Source organism: Manis javanica, chromosome 15 (assembly GCF_040802235.1).
Source record: "Manis javanica isolate MJ-LG chromosome 15, MJ_LKY, whole genome shotgun sequence".
Classification (NCBI taxonomy): Eukaryota; Metazoa; Chordata; class Mammalia; order Pholidota; family Manidae; genus Manis; species Manis javanica.
The window spans coordinates 27,756,128-27,779,792 of record NC_133170.1 but is presented as its reverse complement, the minus strand read 5'-3'; the positions used below and the strand labels follow the sequence as shown (position 1 = coordinate 27,779,792).

General features: G+C 37.6%; 1 protein-coding gene across 8 annotated transcripts; it reads left to right on the top strand.

Annotated features, from left to right (window-relative positions):
• The first annotated feature begins 95 nt into the window (after nucleotides 1-95).
• On the top strand, nucleotides 96-22,712 carry RAD51AP1 (RAD51 associated protein 1). 8 transcript variants are annotated; one of them, XM_073222815.1, is made up of 11 exons: nucleotides 99-243; nucleotides 628-759; nucleotides 5,153-5,202; nucleotides 6,422-6,563; nucleotides 7,433-7,542; nucleotides 8,953-9,039; nucleotides 9,517-9,663; nucleotides 15,416-15,577; nucleotides 18,779-18,928; nucleotides 19,872-19,954; nucleotides 21,454-21,640. In XM_073222815.1, exons 2-10 carry the CDS (start codon nucleotides 689-691, stop codon nucleotides 19,931-19,933), a joined length of 981 nt encoding a protein of 326 aa, XP_073078916.1. In that variant the 5' UTR covers nucleotides 99-243; nucleotides 628-688; the 3' UTR covers nucleotides 19,934-19,954; nucleotides 21,454-21,640. The 8 variants fall into 8 exon arrangements, with proteins under 8 accessions (XP_073078914.1, XP_073078916.1, XP_073078913.1 ...); XM_073222812.1 differs by lacking the exon at nucleotides 19,872-19,954 and having other exon boundaries at nucleotides 9,517-9,627; nucleotides 21,516-22,712; XM_073222811.1 differs by lacking the exon at nucleotides 19,872-19,954 and having other exon boundaries at nucleotides 21,519-22,712.
• Nucleotides 22,713-23,665: the final 953 nt, after the last annotated feature.

The following is a 23,665-nucleotide window of genomic DNA, read 5'->3' as shown; positions in this document are numbered from 1 at the left end:
AACTCGTTCCGGGCAGACCGGATGCGGAAGGGCAATGCCTTGTGAAGGGCGGGAACAAATGCGCTCCTCTCAGAGCGCATGCGCTGCCTCAAGATGGCTGGTCGTCATTGGAGGACCGGTGGCAGGGGGCGGAGAGCTCCGGTGTCCGACTTTAGGCGGGAATTGAAACTGCCACTGTTACCAACGAGAACTCAAGACTCGCAAATCTCAAGCCTTGAAGGGGACCATGGTGCGTCCTGTGAGGTGAGTAGTTCGTGACATCCGGCGTGAACGGGAAGAGCAGAAAGACGCTGTAGGCAACCTCACCTGCACACGATTGAGGGGAAAAGGCCGAGTAGGACGGAAGGCGGTGGTGGTGCGGTGGGATGGACAGTTACTGGACAGCTCTCCAGGCTCCACGAGAGCCACCGCTCCCCAGAGCATCCTAGCTTTGTGCTTCCCCCTGGCTCCCTTCGTAGCTACCGCCCTGTCTCCCATCCCATTCAAAATAAACCTTGGTATGTTTGCATTGGAACAGCGCTTTGCATTTCACCGAGCTCCGACTTGGGTATTGCTTCACTTGTTCATCCCTATAGTTCTTTGATATAGCACTTTAAGTATCCCTGTTTTATGGATGTAAACTCCTAGGCATAAAAGCCAATTTACCTGAGTTCACACAGCTGGCGAATGGCAGGAAGATTCCAAACCTATGACACCTAGCTTCAGATCCTCTGCGCTCTCCATTATCCTTTTTGAAACTGTTCCTCCGTTTAACCACAGGTGAGTGCTGTGGAGGCCCAGGGTCAGCCATTTATTTAGTAAAGTTATGGACAATATTTACCTCTGTATTGTAGTAGCTGTCAGGGGGTTACATTCTGTCATTGGTGAGGTTGGGGGCCCCAAAATAAACATGGCAAAGTGATAGGGAGTGAGGAGGAGGAAGGCCTTTAGGTAGTTAGGGTGTGCACCATTAGGGGATCATATGTGAGATGAGATGAGAATGACAAGAAGGAATTAGCCAGTGAAAATCTGAGGGAATCAACGTAGAGGGAACAAGAGCCTAGGCCCTGAGCTTGATCATGACTGAGGGACAGAAGGAAGGCCAGTAAAGCCTTAGCACCAGCAGTCAGTCGGGTGCATTGTAGAGGATTAAGTCAGAAATAGGGAGGGGCCAGAGCAGGTAGGGCCTTGTAGGTTTTAGAAAGGAGTTTGGATTTTGTTCTAAGTGCAGTGGGAAGTCATTGGAGAGTTTCAAACAGGGAAGGGAAATCTCATTTTGTTTTTATAAAGTTCATTGGCTGCTGGTGGAGAATGATTGAGAGAGAGGGTGACCATAATGGGAGCAGGAAATAGGAGGCTATTACTGGGCAGTGGTTTCAGGTAGAGTGTTATCAGTGCACATAGAATGGGACAGATGAGGTTGGGATGTATTTTGGAGGTAGCACTGACAACTTGCTGACGAAGTGGGTGTGGAGGTAAGGGAAAAAAAGACCCCAGATGACTTTGTATTATTTTTACTTGAGCTATTGAGAGGATATAACCTTTGTGTGGAGGCAGGAAATACTAGGAAAAGGAACAGGTTCAGGAGGTGTGAAGGATCAAGAGTTCTGATTGGAGCATATAAATTTGGAATGGGTTTTAAACGACCAAGTAGTGAAGACACAATCCCTCTGTCCGGAACAGCAGTTGTCAAAGTAGGGTCTGCAGACCCCTAGGAGTCCCTGAGACCCTCTTGGGAGGTCCATGAAGTCAACATTATTACCATAATAATATTAACTTGCTTTTTTCATTGTTTTCTCATCTGCACTGCAGTGGCAGTAGAACTGCTGGCACCTGAGCATAAATCCAGGCAGTGCCACCAAACTCCTTGTATTCTGTACACACTCAGAGGAGAAAAATTAAATGGCAGTGTCAGGTGCTTGATGAAGCAGTAAGGATTATTTTCATTATAGCTCAACCACTGACCATGCTTCTTTTATTTGAGAGTCTTCATTTTATTGTTATCATTCAATCTCAGAATTTCCAAAGGGTTTCCATATTTATGCAGCTCTCAAATTCTTTGACTCCATAGAGTAGGAGAGTAACAAGAGTATATTTCATTGAACTATTCTGTAGGAGGGAATAAGAAATGTCCATAAAGCACTTCTCCAATTGTTGTCTAGGAGAAACACTAGTGAGGTTGTTTGAATCATGGGCTGAACTAGCCTCGTTTTCATAGAACACCATTTTTACTTACAAGAACAACTGACAATCTAGGTTATTCACACTTGGGTATTTGGCAGAAGATGGAAATGAAAACTAAAATGTCATTTCATTTAGGGCCTAGAGGAGGGAGAGGGAAATGATTTTACTTCCTTCACTTATCACTTCTAGTACCTCTAAAGTAGTATAAAGATGTAGTTCAGGTGGCAGGTACAAAGTCATTCACCATTTTAAAGTGTCCACTGCATAAGGAACATTTTTCTTAGGAGATTTAAAAAAAACAGAAAATGGCTTTTAGTGTCAAGAAGTTTATAGTAAAGAAGACTAAGGCACATATAAAACCAAAGAATATATATGACAGGAACTTATAAATACCTAATAGCAATTAAACAGTATATAAACTGTGTTATATTGATTATTCTTGGTTTGTTGGTTAATTTTTTTTTTTTTTTTTTTTTTTTGCATTTCTAGGTGAAGTTTTTTTTCTGTATGGGCTACATAGTTCCTAGCACTGATAGCAAATTCAGCAGACTTAATCCAATTCAGATTTGGCATGTGGTGTCACTGGAAAGGAAAACAAATATAAGAGGGCACTTTAGAACTTTGGCACTTGTTAAAGAGTTTATATAATTTTCTGCATTTCCAAGCTCATAAGAACTTCACATTTATGGTATAAAACTAATTCAAGATGAAATATGCAGTCCCTGAGATGTTTTCCCAAATCTGTCTCCCTACCCTCCTACTTCCAACATATTAAACATTATCAAAATCTCAATCAGTTTTTCTAGATAGAGATTTCATCGTATATAATATGGTATGTGGGTTCTCTGATCAATGTCAGTAAAAGATTTGGAAAACTGGATGTGAGTATCCCATCCTTGAAATACATGTTTGAGTTGGTTTCAGGAACACACTAATCTAATATCTTTGATTGGCTGTTACTATCTCACACAACCTTATCAAGACTACCCTGACTTATGGTTAGTACCGTCTCAAGTCCTTTATGGAAAAACACCATGGAAAGTATAAGTGAGTGCACGTTGATCTGAAGAAATTATTAGCAGGTATTAATTGCAGATTAGCTGCAGGTTAAATGATCAGGGAAGTGTCTGTGAAATACTGGGAGTCTTCTTTTAAAAAAAGAACCCCCGAAGACTTCATATGTGCAGTTGTGAAAACTTAACCTGACCTTAGAGATTTATTTTAGGTTTTTTTTTTTTGCTTCCCATTATATCTATTTTCAGGTAGACCAAAACTGATTGATTCCTAAATTGAAGTGCCCATCAGGATGAAGTCAAGATCAATTCTGAATATATCCTGTTGGCTTTGGGACACTAGAGGGTGTGGGATTCTCCAAGAACATCTCTATGACACATGACAGTTTTCGGAGTCAAAAGCTCAGTGATCAGTCTCACCAAGGTTCCTGAAAACTTGCTAAACCAAAGCTATTCACACATCTGCAGAACATTCAGATTCACATAGAAAACATACCTAACATTTGGAAATAGAGAAAGGCAGAGTAGTTTCTCACTATTCATATGTTTCCAGCCCATGTAAGATCTCTAACTTGGTTTAAAGAATGATCCTTTTCTCTGCTCCCTGTGGCTTAAGAGAGTAGCAGGGAGCCACATAACAAGGCGCAGGAGCTCTCACACCCTCCCGGAGCCCACCAGTCTATTTCTGTACCTGTCTGTTGCTCTTTGGATGTCCCTGCCTCTATCTCTGTCTTTTTTGGATGGATTTTTTTCCCCATCTTTCTTTTCCTTCTCTGACCACAATGTAAAACTAATGTGGCATATTGTTTTATTCCTGCTCTTGGGGGGTTAATTTTTTTATTTTTAAATAATTTTAGATTAACCAAGTTTCAAGGAAAGTACAGAGGGATCCTTTATACACTTCACCTGGTTTCCCCTAATGTTAATGTCTTATATTTCCATGGTACTTCTGTCAAAACTAAGAAACCAACATCAGTACATTACTGTCAACTCAACTCCAGACTTTATTTGGATTTCTCTAGTTTTTTTCACATGCAGGATCCTATCCAAAGCACTGCATTGCTTTTAGTCGCTGTGTCTCCTTACGCTTCCCTGGGCTGGAGTCTCTCCATCTTTCTTTTCCTTTTCAAGACTTTCATAGTTTTGAGGAGTACTGGTCAGGTATTTTGTAGAATGTCTCTCAATTTGGCTGCCACGATCTGAATGTTTGTGCTGAATCCATATGTTGAAATCCTGATCCCCAGTGTGATGGTATTAGGAAGTGAGGTCATGAGGACCCCGCATCCACCATGTGAGGAGCCTTCAAGAAATCTGCAACCTGAAAGAGGGTGCTCACCTAGCCACCCATACTGGCACCCTGATCTTGGACCTCTAACCCCTAGAAATGAGGGGAATAAATGTCTGTTGTATATAAGCTATCCAGTCTGTGGAATCTCATTGTAGCAGCCTGAACGGACTAAGGCATTAGGTTTTCCTCTGTTTTCCTGTGATGACCGTGGTCATGGCCTTGGGGAAAAATGCCCTGGAGGCAGAGAGCCCGTCTCATCACACTGTAATGGGCATATGCTGTCTGCATCACTTCCCATTGACAATGTGCTTTTTTATTATTATTATTTTTTATTAAGGTATCCTTGATGTACACTCTTATGAAGGGTTCACAAGAAGAACAGTGTGGTTATTACCTTCACCCTTATTATCGAGTCACCCCCCATACCCCATTGCAGTCACTGTCCATCAGTGTAGTATGGTTAATTTTTTAAATTAATTATTTTTCTTATCAAGTATGTCAAATACAGTTATAACTATGTCTGCTAATGCTGATTCCCTGCTATAAAATCCATATTGTGTTTGAAGTTTATGTATTCTTAAGACTATCCAAACATGTTTTTATTTATTCAAGACTATCAGTGGTCTTAAGGAATGAGGTGAGAAATTGACATTTGTGTAAATTAGAAAAAATTCTGTTTTGGTCATAGGCATAAGAAGCCAGTCAATTACTCACAGTTTGAGAACTCTGACAGCGATGGTAAGTAGGGATTCTTATTTTTTGCTTTAAAGACTTAGAAATTTATTTCCTCAGAATTTGTAGGATGTATATATATCTCTCTCAGATATTCAACATAGTACCCATTGCATATGAGGTAGGTCTGGAAAAATAATTTTCGAAGCATTTGAGACAATTATCCCAGTAATTACACTGATAAGAATTGTGTAGGTAGGTGATAAATGAACAGGGATAGGTGAAATAGCTCTTTGGGTCTAAGCTACCCTAGGTCCACATTTCTCAAATGTGGGGTTTGTATCCTCCTGTCCTTCTGAGAGGGAACACATTGTATTTTTGAAACATAGGTGTGTTACAGTATATAAATTGCTTGTTGTGTGTGTATACATAGCTACATTTAGTAACTGTGAAATCCCCATTAATTGTAAGACAAAAGAAGGCCTTGAAGAAAGCTTAGGCTTAAGCTATACCCTGTTAGGTTATATATTTATTTCCCGGCCATTAACTTCAGTCAAAGAGTTTGAGAAACCTCAGGTTGTTAGATTACATTATACTTTAAAGTAGGTTTTGTATTTCTTAGACTGCTGTATCTTTCTGCGAGTCAAGCATTTAGTAATTCTAAGGGTTGAAGGAATCTGTTTTTTGCATTGGGCACAGCCTTAAGTGTGTCTAAAACAGGGAAAATAGCATAAAATATAACTTCCAGCATTTTGCTACTATCATCAGTTTGTCACCAAATATTTATAAAATGCTGGTTGTGTTCTAGATACTATGTGTGCAGGGCAAGTCACAATTTATTGTATTACTACATGGAGAAGCATAAAGGAGAGAACATATATTAGTAAATGCTAAAGTACATGAATAAGACTGCATGTGCCCTGAAGGTATGCATACATGTGTCATGGATAAGTTTATAAGTTATAGCAATAGTTATATGTTGAGTATCAACAGAAGAACTATATCATTTTTGTAGTGAATTAGTTTTTAATAGATTGGTATTTTAATAAGTAAAAAACATCCAAGCTGCTAAAATGCTTTTTGGATTAAGACAAAATTGAAAAGCATGAATAAAAATAAAGGCAAACAATATACCAACAATAGTTTTTAAATTGTGGAAATTAAACAATTTGCCTACCCTTTAAACTTAAACACACACTGCAATGAATTTCAAAAGATTATATTTATTCTTACTTAGGAAAAGCTATTTCTTATATTCTTTTATTTTTAATTGACACATAAATAGATGACTTTGTTTCTGCAACTGCACCTTCAACTAAGAAATCCAAAACAACACCAAAGGAGGTAAAACTAGAAAACCCGAAAGCAAAACTGAAGAATCTCCAGAATGAAGAGATCCCACTACAAGAGAAAACCCCTAAAAAAAGGTGAGAGGTAAGACATACAGGAAATACGTGACATTAAATGTGTTAATTTAGAAGATAGATAGATCCCAACTCTTCGTTTAAATGAGAACACAAGCAGAGTCATGGTATTATTTAGTGCTTGTAGGAGAACAGGGATGTACCATTAATCCCCTTAAGATTTTCTGACTTAAAAAAGAAATTTCACAAACATGTAAGGAAATGTCTGTTTACATGGGAACACCATCATAATTACAGAGTTTAGAAGTTACAGCTTACTTTCTCAGGACCCTGTACCTGCCTCTGAAGTCCATCAATCTTCACAAGTATTTTGTTAAAAATAATATTTATAAGCACACTTTTAATGATTTAAAAGGACATTTTATAAGGACATTTAAAAATTTAGAATGATGTATTTGTTTGCATATAAAAGACATATACTCTTTATATTGTTGAGACTTGTCCAGCAGTGAGAACGTCCTATTATTTCCAAAGTAGCCCTGGACTAACATTAGGTTGGTGTCAAGAGAGAAGAGACTGTGAGGGAAGGAAGTCCTGAGAGGCCCCAAACCTGAAGTATGGGGAGGAGATGGGCAGAAAAGGAACATTCACAAGTAGAGCATGGGGCATGGGATCGGTCACTGCTATAGGCGGGAGGAAAGTTAATTAACACAGAGAAACTTAACCATGTCATTCTCTTTACTTTTTTTACTTTTTTTTTGGTTTTTGATTTTGAGCTTCTTATACTACATTTTAACTGTAGTGGGAAAACAGCCCAGAAATGGGAGAAGATATTTGCAAACTATATAATTGATGAGGGACTTGTATTCAGAACAAGTTTAATTGAGATTGATATTTTTAAACACTCATTATTATTTGTGTGTCTATTTTAGGATGGCTTTAGATGACAAACTCTACCGGAGAGACTTAGAAGTTGCACTGGCTTTATCAGTGAAGGAAGTTCCAACAGTCACCACTGATGTGGAGGAGTCTCAAGATAAAAGTAACTTTGTTTTCTGTATATTTATCTTTATAACCTTACTACTTTTGTAATCATTTCTTTGGAGGAGCCTTAACAAAGGAAAGAATAGAATTTTAATACTTTGGACTATAAATGGAGCAATATGCAGAGGGTACAACTGAATACAAGTGTTTATTCTGCTATCTGAATCTCGTGCATACATACATACGTCTTTGCTTAACACCCAAAGTAAACTTGAGGACAATGACTATGAGCTTGGATGTTCAAAGTACATCTTTGTATACATTGAACATTTAATTTCTTGATTAAGTGACTCAATCTGTACAATCCTAGCAATCTACTTCCTTTCTCTCAAAATTTACATATGTTAAAAATGACCTAATAATGATAATTTTTATTACTTATGGAGTTGAGGATACTAAGTTGGTTAGCAAGTTCAGTAGACTTAGAAGATTTATGACTTTTGGATTTCTCTATTTTGGTCCTTTGATTTTTCTGGTGACTCTGCAGCAGACGGCAATGATGATATTCTGGAGAGGCAGAAATCATTGTTCCTGGAAAAGACATCCAAAACCGCTAAAATCCTTTTTGGATTAAATTATTTTGATTTGACTTTTACGTTGGAGAATATTTTTAGCCCATCACCTTATTTAAGGTTATAGATGTTTAAGTCAGTATTATCTCCTATTTGAAGATGAATGCAGCAGTATTGATGGGGGAGCCTTTCAGTAATCAGGAACCAAAGACATGTAAAAGAGAGGACTGTCATATCCAAAACTGAGAACATGACATTCATCTCTTTCCTGTAAGAGACTGTAGAATGTGCAGTAGGATTCTTGGATGTGCCACTTCTCATGGAATAATGTACGTGATATTTGTAGCACTGGGATTTAATGGTACCAATTATTATGACTTGAAGTCCCCTTAAATACTTTTGATCATTTTAAGGTTATTATAATGATTGAAGATTATGTTGTAATGATTATGTTAGTAAAAGCGTGGAATTCTCTACACAGAAATGGTAGTTACTGTTTATTGACCATTTCCTATCTGCTGGGCTGCAATAAGCAGTTTCCACATGCAACAGACATTTGATCCCCCACAGTAACCCCACTTAATTACCACACTGTTTTTGTCTCCACTTTACACATGAGGAAATTAAGTCTTAAAGAGGATAAGCAGTTTTCCCATGGTCCTATAGCCGGTGTAAGTGGTAATGGCTGGATTTGAGCTTAAGTCTGATGACGTCTGTTGGCTTTCAGGCCCAAACTCCTGACCATATGCTAGCCTGTCCAGGTAAAATGTCACTGTGCTTGTTTGAGTTTGGATCATTTATCTGCATCTGGATGCTATTACATTTTAGCACTAATTTTCTATTTCTAGACATTGATTAAGTGCATTTGCGTCTTTTTACACCTTCCTTATCTTTAGGCATTGAAAAATGTTGCAATAGTGAAACAGAAACCATGAATAAATCTCCCCATATCTCCAATTGCAGTGTAGCCAGTGATTATTTAGGTAAGTTTTTAATACTAATATTTATTTATCAATAGTGCTATTTTCCTTTATTTAAATTCCTGAACCTGTAGCTAGAATCAGGGTCTTTAAATTTGCCAAGGTTCTCTTCACTTCTTGTTTGTTTGAGCCCTGTTTTACTGCAGACCCAGTTTCATCCCTGGTAGACGGTTATGACCACCCATGGCCTCCAGCAGCATTTGACCGCTGAAGAAAGGGGCTGCTCTTTCCAGCCCCAGTTTGAAATTTTTTGGGGAAAGACACTCTGTGTTTGGGTCTTGGACTTATCCTTAAACTGGACCCTTTGGAGACTCTTTGTGTTATGATTGGCCCAGATTGGATTACGTGGTCTATTACTAGAAGCAGGGGAGGAATGAAGCTGGGCAGATAAAAACAGATGTAATATACGTCTATTTTGCAGTTCTTTAAATATTACTGGGCACAAAAAGTTTTTCATTGATTTTCATGCCTCTTCTGAAGATCTGGATAAGATTACTGAGGAAGATGACTTGCCTGGTGCTCAGGGAAAAAGAAAAGCAGCATCTAAAGCTGCAGTTCAGCAGAGGAAGATTCTTTTGGAAGACAGTGATGGTAAGAGCAATGACTCAGAGCCAGGCTTTGCAACTGGTAAGTTACAGCCTACTCACAATTAGTCCTATGGACATTAAGTAAAAGTTCTTGGAGACCATTAGCATATGGAAAGCACTGTGTTAAATATTTGGTGTATGCAAACTGAGAAACAGGGCAGTTAAATTGAGCTGTAGCATTTGGGGAATAAGCCTTATCTGGAGCTGACCTTTAAGCCATGCCTTGAAAGGCAAGTAGCATGTAGGCAAACAGCAAGGGTAAAATAGCATTTCTGACTAATAGAACCATGTAAAACTGGAGTGGACAAGTGCCTGTACAAGACTTCAGTGAGGTCTGCAGAGAAGAATGTTGTAGAAGAGGCCAAAGAGGCAGGCTGGCACTAAATCATGGAGGGTCTCAGACTCATTCTAAGAAGTATAGTTTTTCTCTGTAAGTAGTAGCAATTCATGAAATATTTTGGGATAGAGGTGATATGAAACTTGTGACAGTTGTATTCAGATTCATTCAGAAGTTAGGGCAAATGGAAAGCATAATGACTTTGCAGACCTCAGGACATAAATTAAAAATTAAAATGAATGAATCCATAAGTTTATGCCAAATCAGATACTATATTTTGATAGATGTTAATGTACTATCAACAAACAGTAACAGATTTGTTCATCAACATTTATTCCACAAATATTTGAGTACCTATTATGTGTATCATACTGTAGACACTAAAGATACAGCAGTGAACAAAACAGAGTTTAAATTGGAGTGAGGAGAAACAGACAATAATCAAATACATAATGTGTCAAGTGCCATCATAGGAACCTATATGAAAAAGAGGAAGGCAGGGTAGAGCCCAGAAATCTGGCTTTTTAACCAAAACTTGCCCTTCTACATGACCCAGGTGATTCCAGGGCAAGTGGTCTATGGATCTTACTTTGAGAAATACTGATATAAGTGGGGCACCAAAGAGTAGGAGCCAATGGAAGAAAATACCCTCAAGAAGCATAGTGGGGCGTGGACCAGACGCTTCCCAACTTAAGGTTACTTAATACAAAAATTCCAATATAATCAAAATAACCCTTTGGCAGTTTCTTTTCCATTATATCATTTCATTATCATTATTTGATGTTATCTGTCAGAAAAATCAGTAAACAGTTCCTAAGTTATAAATTACAAGCCTACTTACTTACCATGCTAACAAAATTATCTTTAATAAAGAATTAAAACTTCTGCTGTGTATGTGGAAATGAAATCACTTGCTGTGTTTGTTTGATTTATAGAACTCCTGGGTTTCTATGTAGATTTACAGAGATACAGACATTTAAAAAGAATAATGTGTTATTTGCATTCCAGTTTCAGATCATCTCAAACCATTTATAAAATAAATTTTTATAGAGATCATGACTTGGATAATGACTTTAAAATTGCCTCTCTCTCTTAAAAGTAAATAGTAAAGGACTTGAGTAGACATTTTTCCAAAGCTGATACACAAATGGCCAAAGAGCATATGAAAACATGCTCAATTGCACTAATCATTAGGGAAATACAAATTAAAACCATATTACCTCACACCCATTAGGATGTGAAATAAATAAATAAATAAATAACAAGTGTTGGTGAGGATGTGGTGAAATTAGAAACCTTGCGCACTCTGTGTGGGATTTCTGCTGTGGAAGACAGTATATTAGTTTTTCTAAAAACTATAAATAGAAGTGCCATGTGATCCAGGAATTTTACTTTGGTATATGTCCAAAAAAATTGAAAGCAGGGTCTCAGATATTTACACATTTAGGTTCATAACAGCATTATTAATAATAGCCAAGAGATGAAAGTAACCCAAATATCCATTGAAGGATGAATGGATAAACAAAAAGTGATATATGTATATATATGTAAAACACACAATGGAGTATTACTCAGCCCTAAAAGAGAAGAAAATCCTGTCACAATCCACAACTTGGATGAACCTTGAGGAACCTTATGTCAAGGGAAATAGGTCAGTCACAAAAGACAAATACTGTGTTGATTCTACTCATATGCAGTATCTAGAGTAGTCAGTTCATAGAAACAGAGCAGAATGGTGCTTAGCAGAAACGGGTAAATCATTTAATGGATACCTTTTCTGTTTTGCAAGATGGAGAAGTTCTGGAGATCTGTTGCACAGCCGTGTGAATATACTTACTGCTACTGAACTGTATGCTTAAAGATGGTTAAGATAATCCATTTTATGCTGTGTTTTTTATCTCAATTAAAACATTTTTTAATAAGGAAATAATTTTTTTAAATAAATAACTGCATTTCAAGTTGTTTTTCTTACTCAATTCTGGGTAAGCAAATATTTTTGAGATGAAATATGAGCCATAGTTCTGAGATAATGATAGGTTTTAATATCAAGCTCTGTACAGTTAAATAATGATTTAGGGTATAGAAAACATGAAAAATAAGAAGGAAAACATTGAAATATGAGTGCTTTTGAGGTTAGGCTGGCCATGAGGACTGCAAAGAATATTTCTAACTGAAAATTATTCTCACTGCCTTAGGTATATTCAAGATCTAGAGTTGTTTGGGGGAAATGTGGTTATCAATGGTGACTTCATTTGTGAGTTCTGCTAGTGAGGGTTATTCTATAGGACAATAATCGCAACAGGAAGCTGTTGTGGTAAAAATGATTTGATGATTTGTCAATAAATGGAATATCTGAATCCTTGGATGTTAGACTGGTTAGGACATTGGGAGGAAACGATGCTGATGGTGTACGTAGTAGTGAGTGGATACTTAAGAGTTCTTAGGTTCTGAGATGTGTCCCTGATCTTGTGTCCTTCTGCACTAAGTGACTGCTTCTTCTCTAGCTCTTTGAGAGCTGGTTTGTTTTTCTTTTCCCTGTTACATTATTATGGTTTCCACCACAGTACAAGTATGGCTGTTCTCCCTGTCAGATGCCATGTGGGTCCGGCCCAGGGAAGCAATCCTTCAGCCCTTACAGGGAGCTAGCTCATTAGCTTAGGGGTGATAACTGCCATACAAGCTGTGCTGGGGATATACAAGCTAAGCTTTAGGCAAAATTTTTTCCTTGCCTAACTTTCTGACTCCCTGCCTATCCTGCACCTCAAGAATACAAAAGCCTTACTCTGTCGCAACCTCCCTGAGCTCTTCTAGCCAAGACTTAGATTCAAAGACAGACATACTTCTCCTTATGCTTTGTGTACTTTAAGGAGCAATGCAATCTATTTGTTTTCATTCACCCTAAACCAAGGGTGCCTAACAGCTGTCCAGTGCCCCCAGAGGTGACTGTGTGTTATGCTTGAACGTGTGTTACACTTGAACGTGCAGCGGGTAGCATTTTGGACAGCCTGAAGTTGTTTTGGAGCAGCATCTTAGGTGAGTGGTCAGAGTTATCCCCCTGCATTAGCTCACCCTCAATGAGAAGAGAAAGGATCTTTGTGGTGTTCAGTAGGGAAAGAGAGTGAAAGTTGGGGAAAGCATAAGGCTGATTATTTTTAAGGACATTTTAAGATTATCAGAATCCATGACCGTCCAGATTTTCCGATGTGGTATGTTAATGACTCAGGAGTCTGGGAGCTCCACCTTCCCACCTTCAAATTAAACTCTTCTTAGTTGACTGTTGAAGATCAGTAGGACCCCATTGTTAGCTAAATTTGTTAAATTGAGTTATAACCAGCTCCTATCATTTATCCTCTCAAGCCAAGAAAAGAACACATGCCCAGAACTGTTGGATACATAAGTTTTGCCCTCCTAGGTTCTATGTTCTGAAATTTTGGAGAAACTTCTCCACTACCTGCTCTCCCTGAACCTGGATCCTGCTAGGACTCCAGAAATAATTACTTGATTTTGCAAGGTACTATTTATAACAGCCTCCATGTGATCTACTGGCCTTCTATGGCTAATTCTATACAACACAGTAGCCATTACATGAATATGTGGGTTGATTACTCTTACCTGTTTTTTAAGTTCTATTTGTGTGGAAAGAGTGACAGAAAAAGGCAGTTGCAATTTGAAGATCATAATGACATCATCACTTAGGCAAAGATCATCAGTGGAAGACTGAGGAGGCTGTCCACAGGGGAGAATTCAAGAGGAGTGGGACAGCCACGCCTGTGTGCTCTCTGAGATGATGCAGAGTACAGAGTGTCACCTGTGAAGTATATTTCTGACAAAAATAGTGACAATGTGAGCTTGATTCTAATTGAGCCTTGAGAAAATTCTAGCTCACAAAAAGTACCAGGTAAGTTAAATGACAGCGTGAGGAAGAAAACAGACAAATCCAGAATGTGGGACATTCTATAGGACACCTAAGCCAGTTCAACAAATCAAAGGCATGGAGGTAAAGGGAGGGATGCTGCTCTATAGTAGAAGTGATTAATGTGGACTGGATAGATGATACCAAGAAACTATTACTAATATTGTTAGATATAATGACACTTGTGTTAAAAGAAGTCTACGTTTTGCAATGGGGTATGGGTGGAGACTTGATAATATGGGGGTAAATGTAGTAACCACATTGTTTTTTCATGTGAAATCTTCATAAGAGTGTATATCAATAATTACCTTAATAAGAAATTTTTTAAAAGTCTGCGTTTTTTAGAGATGTGTTCTGAAGTGTGTAGGAGGGTAATGACATGATACCTTGGATTTATTGGAATAATCCCCAAGGAGAAAGGGAAAAGAAGAAAAAAAGATGAAGTAAATGTAGCAGAATGCATTTGGAGGATTGTTGAATCTGGGTGGTAGTTTATTATTTATTGTTGTAGGTGCTTGAAAATTTTTATATTTTATAAAATGTTTTATATAGATAAGTACATATTATATATTGTGGGCATAACAGTGGTTATATCTGAGTGTTAAGATAAGGGAGATTTTCCTTAATTTTTTGTATGGTCTACATTTTCTGTGATAAGCTTGTACTACTTTTATAATGTAAGAAACATGAACTTTTTAATGAATATAGCGCTAATCCTTATATATACTTGGCTATCAGTGTTTATTTATGCAACATGGTTTTCTGATTCTACACCACCCCATACTCCAAAATAGAAGGATCATTGTTTAACTATTAAGTATTCACCATGCTTTTCTCTAGAGCACCTGTAGCTACCTAACATATTACATCACTGGCTTATATCATGCCATGCAATACAGAAAAGAGTTTGTGGGAAATTAGGGGTGTGCCCCGAATGAAACCACATGTAGGATTATCAGTTAAGATCGTTGTGGTATGGTTAGTCTCTTCTCAATTCCAAATGGGTTTCTGTTATGGAATATTGAAGTTTATGTGATTAAGGGAAGATATACTATTACTATTAGCATTAAGGTCATTGTTTCGAAAGAGTAGCTAATGTTATGCCCTGCCTCTCTTTTCAAAAGTTACTGAGTTCAACTGGTAAGATCAGAAGTAAAGATTAACAGAAAGGAAATTGTAATGATAACGGTAATAGCAAACAGTTTCTGGTTTACTTACCATATGCTAGATGTTACTCTAAATGCTTTACCTATCTAACTCAGTCTATACAACGACCCTGTGATGTAGGCTTTATGATTATTCCCATTTTGTACATAGGAGACTGAGGCACAGTGAAGTTAGTGACCTGTCTGAGGTCATACAACATATAAGTGGAAGGGCTCAAATTCAAACCCAGACAGCTGTGCTTCTGGTCACTGCAGTGTTTTGCCCTGGAAATGGCACCACACAAAGGTGCACACAAATCTGGTGCGGCAGCTGTAAAGTGGAGACAGTAGATGTCTCATATTTTAGAGCAAAGATAAACTATGTAATCTTTTTTAGGTGAAGATTCTGAGGATGATTCTGATTTTAGTGAGAGTGAAGATGATGAAGAATTCACTATGAGAAAAAGTAAAGTTAAAGAAACTAAAAAAAAAGAAGTGAAAGTAAAACCCCCAGTTGAAAAGAAAGAGAAGAAACCTCAATGCAAGCAGAATGCTTTGGGTAAGCTTCATCCAAACACTTGATTTTATAAAGGAAGTGCATTTGATTTATTTAATGTGCTTTCCCATCTTTGCCTTTGTTCTCTACATTTTGCCAGTGTTCATTTCTAGTTAAAATACACAGAAGAAAGCAGGGTCGGGTGGGGAAGGGAGAGAAGCAGACGAGCCCCGAGACCCACGGCCTGTCTCACTCTTGCCATGTGTCACCTCCCATAGCACTGACGGTTGCCCTCTGGGACAGCTGCTACCATCCACATTTCCCAGTGAGAAAGCTGAGGCTCAGAGAGTTAAATAGTGTGTTGGAACGCTTACAGTTAGTAAGGGAGGGGCTGGACTTTGCAGCCAGGCTTGTCCATCCCTAGCCTAAGCTCTATACACTGGATGGCGTTTTCTCCAGGCAGCTGAACAGGAAGTTTGCACGATTCTTATTTCTTGCTTTCACACTTGGCTTAGTCTTTGATTCGAGAACCTTTGCCACGTGTTTAGGGCCTTTTTGTTTTTTCAAAATAAATTCTATTAAAAATCTTTTTTGCAGAACAACTTTTGGAATTTGTGACAGCTTAAACATGAAGTATGTATCTGTGTAACAAAAGTTAGGATATTTTTGAGTTCATACATATTGTAAAATGTAACTGCCATTAACTTTATGTGTTTTACTTACTGATATATATTTTTATGTCTTAGTTGTTTAATATATATGCTGTTGAAACTAAAATTTCCACTATTCAGACTCCATTTCTTAATGGTGGTAGTTGCTCTTGCCTTAGAAAGCATGGTGCTAAGTGCTTTCTAAGCAATAAGAAATACTGACCAAGTCATATTCCTCTCTCCACTGGATCCTGAATAAATGAGGTTTTAAGTAGTGTTTTTTAATTGATGGATTCATCTGGTTTCCAGAAATTATATTTTAAATGTAGGGAAGATAAAACTGTGTTAGTTTTCAATTTACCTGTACAAATTACCACAAACTTAGTGTCTTAAAACAACACAAATTTATTATCTTACAGTTCTGCAGGTTACAGATTCAAAGTGGTTCCCAAAACTGGGCTAAAATCAAGCTTCCAGCAAGGCTGTGTTCCTTGTGAGGGCTCAAGGGAGAATCCATTTTCCTGCCTTCTCCGGATTCTCGAGCCATCAGTGTTCTTGATGGGTGGCTCACATCTGTTTTCAAGCCGGCAGTGGCAGAGACTCTCTTGCATCATATCACTCCGACTCTCTCTCCTGATTCTCACTTTCACTGTTAAGGACCCTTGTGAGCTCATTGAGTCCCTCTGGATAATTCAGGATAATCTCCCCATCTCAAGATCCTTAACGTCATGACATCTAGTCCCTTTGCTGTGTGAGGTAATGTGCACATGTCTGGGACTTAGGAGACATCTTTGAGGGGCCATTATTCTGCCTACCACAAACTGATAGAAAAAGGTCATTAACAATATGATTAGATTTTATATTTTCTGTAGTTTTTTTATGCTTCCTCACCTTTAGTATTTTTGATTAAAAATAAAATTTCAGTTTCCAAGTTGGAATTTACCATCTAAAATCTTCCCTTCTATATACATTGAAGTAAGTTACTTTAAAGGAAGTTTAATATATGGTAGTAGAAGTAAAATTTAACTGCTAAATAATGGGAATAAGAATAAGGAAAGATGGATTATTTTTCTAATCCCACTAGTAATGTACTGAGTAACCTTTGAGAGTCTTTCATCTGGTTCATGTTACAGTTTTTCCCTTGACAGAGAAATGACTAGAGCTGTGCTTTCCAATATAGGGGCCACTAGCCACATGAAGCTATATTACATTTAAGTTACTTAAAATTAAATTAAATTTAAAAGTCACTTCCTCGGTTTTGCTGGCCACATTTCAACTGCTCAGGAATAATATGTGGCCATGGTTACATATTGGACAGCACAAAATATGGAATATTTCCATCATTACAGAAAAGCTTCTGTTGGACTGTGCCGATCTAGGGAATGTATGTTAACATTAAGAAGAGTATATAGTGAAAATGTTCATATTCATGTATACTTAGTTAAACGCCTAAGGTATCTCAAAGCAAGTATGATTTGAGCCTGTATTTATATTCTGCCTCTCCTTTTCCCTTTGTTCCCATACCTTAAAAAAAAAACAAACCCTAAACCTACTCCCATTCTTGTATTCATGTTCCAGGCAAATAGCACCATCAAGCACTGTGCCCATGACAGAAACTTTCACGTTGTGATTATTTCTTCATCTCCATCACTGCCTCCACCATCTAAGGACTAAAAGATATCCAATCTGCTGTTTTTCCCTCCATTCTCCCCTTCAGTTCAGGCCGTTACCACCCCTCCCCTGGATTACCACAAGAGCTTTGTGGTAGACTACCACAGACCTGCCAAAGACTGCCGTCAGAAAGACGTTTCCAGAATCCAAGTGCTCTGTTTGTTAGTAGCCAGACAGGAGAGCTCGTCTCCAATGATCTGCATCCTGTCTGGCCTATTCCAGCCACACTGAACCAGTAGTTGTTCCAGAAACTTGCTGCATTCTCTGGCTTTTCATGCTCTACTCCCTCTGTCATCATTGTTTTCCAGCCTTGATTTGGCTCAAATTATCCTCACCCACCTCCCTGTGACCTCTAAGCCTATGCAGATATGTAGTCAGATTGAAGGTTCACTCCTGCTTGTGTGTACCTGTCAGACTTCTTACTATACTGCACTGTAAACATCTCTGCTTTCTACCAGAGTCTAGTGACTGGACCATAAATTGCTTGGGAGTAGGATCCATGAGTTACACTCTTTATAACCTTAGTGCCTAGTACATTGTCTCACTGACACATACTGATGAGACACTTGTATACTGGTCACAAATATGGACCTCAGAGTCAGACCTGGTCCCTAATCCTGGCTCAGACACTAGCTATCAGACTCTAAGCATATTGTTTAACCTCTCTGTTTCTTCGTCTAACAGTGGGAATAGTAATATCTGTATCAGAGTTGCTATAAGAGTTACAGGTAATCTATATGATATGCTTCCTGCACTGCTTTGCAAATAAATGCTCATAAAAGATGGCATTTTAGGCAATGTTTATTGATTTATAATGAGTTTTTCATATTTATGATACTGCCTTAAGTTGTATAAGTTTAAGTAACTTTACAATTTTCACACATACATGCTAGACTTAATCTTCCTCTGTGACAAATTTTTTTATGTGTATTTTTCAAATAAGTGACTTCAGTAGACTCTACTCTCACTGCCATCAAATCAGAATCTCAGCCTTCACCGAAAAAGATTTCTCTTTCTTCAGAGATCACCAGGAAACCATTACAAATACATAGTCCTTCAGCTCAAAGCAAGAGGCCTAAGTGGGTCCCACCAGGTATGGTATATTTATTGACCAAGGGAAGGAGCTTAAAAAATTACCACTGGTAGATTTTTTTTACCCCACTTGCAAATGTTATATATGTTATGTATTCCTTAAAACCAAGGTTTTTATTTGCTTCATTTATTCATCATTTATCATTGCCTTATAATGAGCATCCAGATTGTTTATGACTTTTTCAGTGTTATAAATAAGGTTGCAATAAACAACCTTATTTAGAAATCTAGTCACATCCTTGATTATTTTTTTAGGATAAATTCCTAGTAGTAGAATTATAGTGTCAAATAGCATTAACATTTAAGATTCCTGATACATATTTCTGGCAGAAAATGTTTTTGCTGTAGACCCGCTGGCCTCCACAGTCTAACTGAGGCCTCGGGCCTGTACGTGGGAGCTTCACCATCTAACAGACGCCCTAGCGACCTCAACAACAGGCTTTCCAGCTTGGCTTCTCTTTGTTTTCTTTTGTTTCACAGCCAAGTCTCACTGTCCTTCAAGAATTCTTTGGCCCTCACACTTTTTGACATGAATAAACCCTACCCCAGGCCCTGTTCGTTTCACAAAAATCCTGAATCTTGGTGTCTTCCTAACTAGTGTCCCCTTCCCTCATCCAGTCACTTTCACCTTCTACTCCAGTGAAACTGATTCATTTTTTTTGTTCCTTAGACAGTCGGTGTATTCTTCTATCAAAGCCTCTATTTGTCTGGTTTCCCTAGCTGATAGGCTTTCTTCCTGTGTTGCCTCTCATTCCAAGTGTGCTCAGGTTCACTTTTCAGTGACACTTCTTAATTGGTCCACGGTGGCCACTCTCCTAGTGTAACTGGGTGTAAATAGATTTAACCCTTACTTTCTCTTAGTCTTTATTTCATCATCTGAAATATTATATAAGTATATATATATAACTAAAACTTTATGTCTTTTCTGGTTTAAAAATTCTAAGATTTTAATGAAGACTTCAAAGTTTTTTGGAGAAGGAAAGGAGGAAGATTAGTTCCTGAATAATGATGCCATATCATTGAAAGGGTAATCCTTAGTGTATTTCTTCATCTGATAGTGATTCCCCATTGAAAGAAATTTAAAAGGTATAATGGCTATAGAAATGTAAAGGTAGCAGAATCAAAAAGATAAAAAGGAAATAATGGAGAGACAGACAAAGAGTTAATAACATAAAGCACAAAATGCTTGTAGATTCAGTGTGTGAAAGGGTAGGGCAGGTGATGTAAGTGAGTGAACTGGGGAATTTGCCCGTGTAATAAACTTCAGTGAACTTGGGGACTGTTGGGCTTGAGAGCTCATGCTCCTTTGGAAGGAAGCAGCTGTTGCTCAGTTCCCTCCAGCTGTTCACATGCAGGATTACAGGCCTGGTAATTCCACATGTGATTTTTTCAAGAGAAGCCAGAAATCTAGATTTTAATGTGAAATCTCCTTGCTTTTAAAAGTTGAGTTTTTAACACCATATGGACCAAACAATATATCTGAGGGCTGGTTTTGACCCTGAGGTTGCCAGTTAGTTACTTGTATTACACAAATACTAGAAGACCACCAAGACCCCAGTGGAAAATGAGCCAAGGACATAAACATACCAGTGCCCCCAAGAAATACAATGAGAAGTAAATGTGCAAGAATTTCACTCTCACTGGTAAATGAGAAAATATAAATTAAAATAATAAAATACTATTTTATACCTCTCTAACTAGAAAATAATAAAGCAGTATAATCCAATACACTCTGGGTTGTGTAGAAGGTATAATTATTTATGATAAATTTTAATCCCTTAAGGTCATCTTGACAAGAGACATAAAAATAAACCTATCCTTCAGCTTAAGAGCTAATCTTGGGAATTTATTCCTTAAAAAGGATTTAAAAGAAGAGAAAGTAATAGTGGTCAGACTTTTTACAATTATTTATGAAAAATGATGAGAAAGTAGAACCAACCCAGAAGCCTGTTGGAGGAATGTGACCAATACGTGGCCCATATATACAATTAACAGCAACAAATCAGACAGCTAGAAACGTGGAAATGTTTATGTCTTTACTTTTAAAAAAGTACACAGAGTTGTACTTCTTACGACTACAATCATGATCAACTATGTACGTCGATGTGGATACATTTAATACCCAATTGCTTTATTAGAGTGGTAGCATAAATGAAAGTAGGAAAAATAAATAAAAACAGTATTTATCATGTTTAAAGTTATTTAGTATTTGAAAAAAAGTAGATTCTTTCAAGGAGTACTTGTAAAAACTGGGATTGAAAAATGCATTAGATTCTGCTTTAGAAACTAGTTGCATGCATTTCTTTATGCCTTTATAGCCAGTGATACTTGCTTCCAATTTACCTATTTTGGCTTTGCCATTTAAAGTTCTGTTGTCATTACCTTGCCTTTTGGGGGTGTTTGAAAATAGGCAAAACTATTTTTTCTGGTCTTGAGTATTTTCTCTTTTTTTTGTCTTGTTTGCAGCACGATAGAACCTGTATCATAGAAAAATGCTTAACTACTTTTTTGCTTCTTCTGTTTTAGGAATTGATCTTTGTTAAGAGATTTCTAACATTATCAGCATCGTGTGATATGCTTTCTTTCAGCAGCATCTGGAGGCAGCAGCCCGCTGGTAGGGGCTGTGAAATCTCCGAGTCAGAGTCTCCGCCTTGGCTTGTCCAGATTAGCACGAGTTAAACCTTTGCATCCGAATACCACTAGTAGCTGAGTGTAAAGAAATGTTGGATTAAGAGAGTTTTACATCTGTGTCTGTTTGATTTGTGTTTATATTTGAGGAGGGTATTGTAATATGAAGGATTCCTTTAATGACATATAAATTCTCTACTCATTTTGTGCTTATGGTCTTACTGGAAAGCTATTTAGGAAGTCTGTTTATAAGATTTACCTTATAATGTTACTTCCTTGTAAAGAACATATTCTATTTTCCATATTTTTAGTAAATCTTCATCATTATGTGGTTATTCACCTGACATGGAGGAAGCTCACATTATATCTTGTTCTTTCTACCAATATGATGTTCCTTTGTAACTTTGTCTAGTTTATAGCACCTTAACTTTAACTGTTCAGAGTTTGGCAAAAGCAAGCATTCCCACTTTTTCCAAGAGACATTTCTGAAATCATATGAGTTACATAAGCTACACTGTCAATTTTATTACAAAGATGGTTAATATTTTAGCTAAATATTTTTATAGTAAGATTTCAGAATTATTTAACACATTAAAATGGTTGCTATAATATAGCATATGTCTGTCTCCTACTTAGAAGTAGATGGCTATTATATAGCAAATAGAATTTCAGAACATTTTATGAAGCACTCTTACTCAAAACCTTTAACAGAAGTGAAAAGGCTTTGGTATTTTCTTTCCTTGGTACCATTGCATCCATCTGTCTCTGGTTGTGTACATTTCATGGACAAACTAATGCTTTGCAAAAAAATGTTAGCCTTTTTGAATAAGAATCAAGCAGGGGGGGCTTTTCCTTAGTCATAGCTTTATGTTAAGCCAGTGCTTTAGAGGGTGGCTGTCAAGTACTTAGTCATCCCTGTTATGATATTAGATAATATAGCTATTCAGGAAGCTTAGGTCTGAATTTGTTGTGAATAAAAATAGTAAGAGGTATTTTATATTTATGGTAAGAATTTCAACCATCTCCTGAGCACTTTTCAATAAAAACTCTTCAAATTATGTTAAACATTAAAAAATATGTAATACTTGGCTCAGTTCTTGGTGTATGCAGACATCTATGTTAATGTGAAAGGAGGTGATTAGGAATTACAATTAAAGTGAGCATTTGACTATTGCTATTGTATGTTTTTTTTCTTAGTATGTATTTTTATACTGTTCTATATCACCTCACCTACCTTGCTCAACTCTCTTTTTTTTCTTAGCATCATTAATCTACAATTACATGAGGAACATTATGTTTACTAGACTCCCCCCATCACCAAGTTCCCCACACACACCCCATCATAGTCACTGTCCATCAGCGCAGTAAGATGCTGTAGAATCACTACTTGTCTTCTCTGTGTTGTATAGCTCTCGCCAGACCCCCTCCCCCCCACGTTATACATGCTAATCATAATGCCCCCTTTCATTCCCCCCGGCCCTTATCCCTCCCTTCCCACCCATCCTTCCCAGTCCCTTTCCCTTTGGTAACCATTAGTCCATTCTTACATTCTGTGAGTCTGCTGCTGTTTTGCTCCTTCAGATTTTTCTTTGTTCTTATACTCTACAGATGAGTGAAATCATTTGATACTTGTCTTTCTCTGCCTGGCTTATTTCACTGAGCATAATACCCTCTAGCTCCATCCATGTTGTTGCAAATGGTAGGATTTGTTTTCTTCTTATGGCTGAATAATATTCCATTGTGTATATGTACCACATCTTCTTTATCCATTCATCTACTGATGGACACGTAGGTTGCTTCCATTTCTTGGCTATTATAAACAGTGCTGCGATAAACATAGGGGTGCATATGTCTTTTTCAAACTGGGCTGCTGCCTTCTTAGGGTAAATTCCTAGAAGTGGAATTCCTGGGTGAAATTGTATTTCTATTTTGAGCTTTTTAAGGAACCTCCATACTGCTTTCCACAGTGGTTGAACTAATTTACATTCCCACCAGCAGTGTAGGAGGGTTCCCCTTTCTCCACAACCTCGCCAACATTTGTTGTTGTTTGCCTTTTGGATGTTGGCCATCCTCGCTGGTGTGAGGTGATACCTCATTGTGGTTTTAATTT

What these genes read in the sequence shown, in the direction of transcription:
- RAD51AP1 (XM_073222810.1), top strand. Translation starts at nt 689, where the DNA reads ATGACACCTAGCTTCAGATCCTCTGCGCTCTCCATTATCCTTTTTGAA. An exon ending in GTTCCTCCGTTTAACCACAG is followed by an intron (nt 760 to 5,152) that starts GTGAGTGCTGTG and finishes TTTTGGTCATAG; the next exon opens with GCATAAGAAGCCAGTCAATT. An exon ending in ATGCAAGCAGAATGCTTTGG is followed by an intron (nt 15,578 to 18,778) that starts GTAAGCTTCATC and finishes TTTTCAAATAAG; the next exon opens with TGACTTCAGTAGACTCTACT.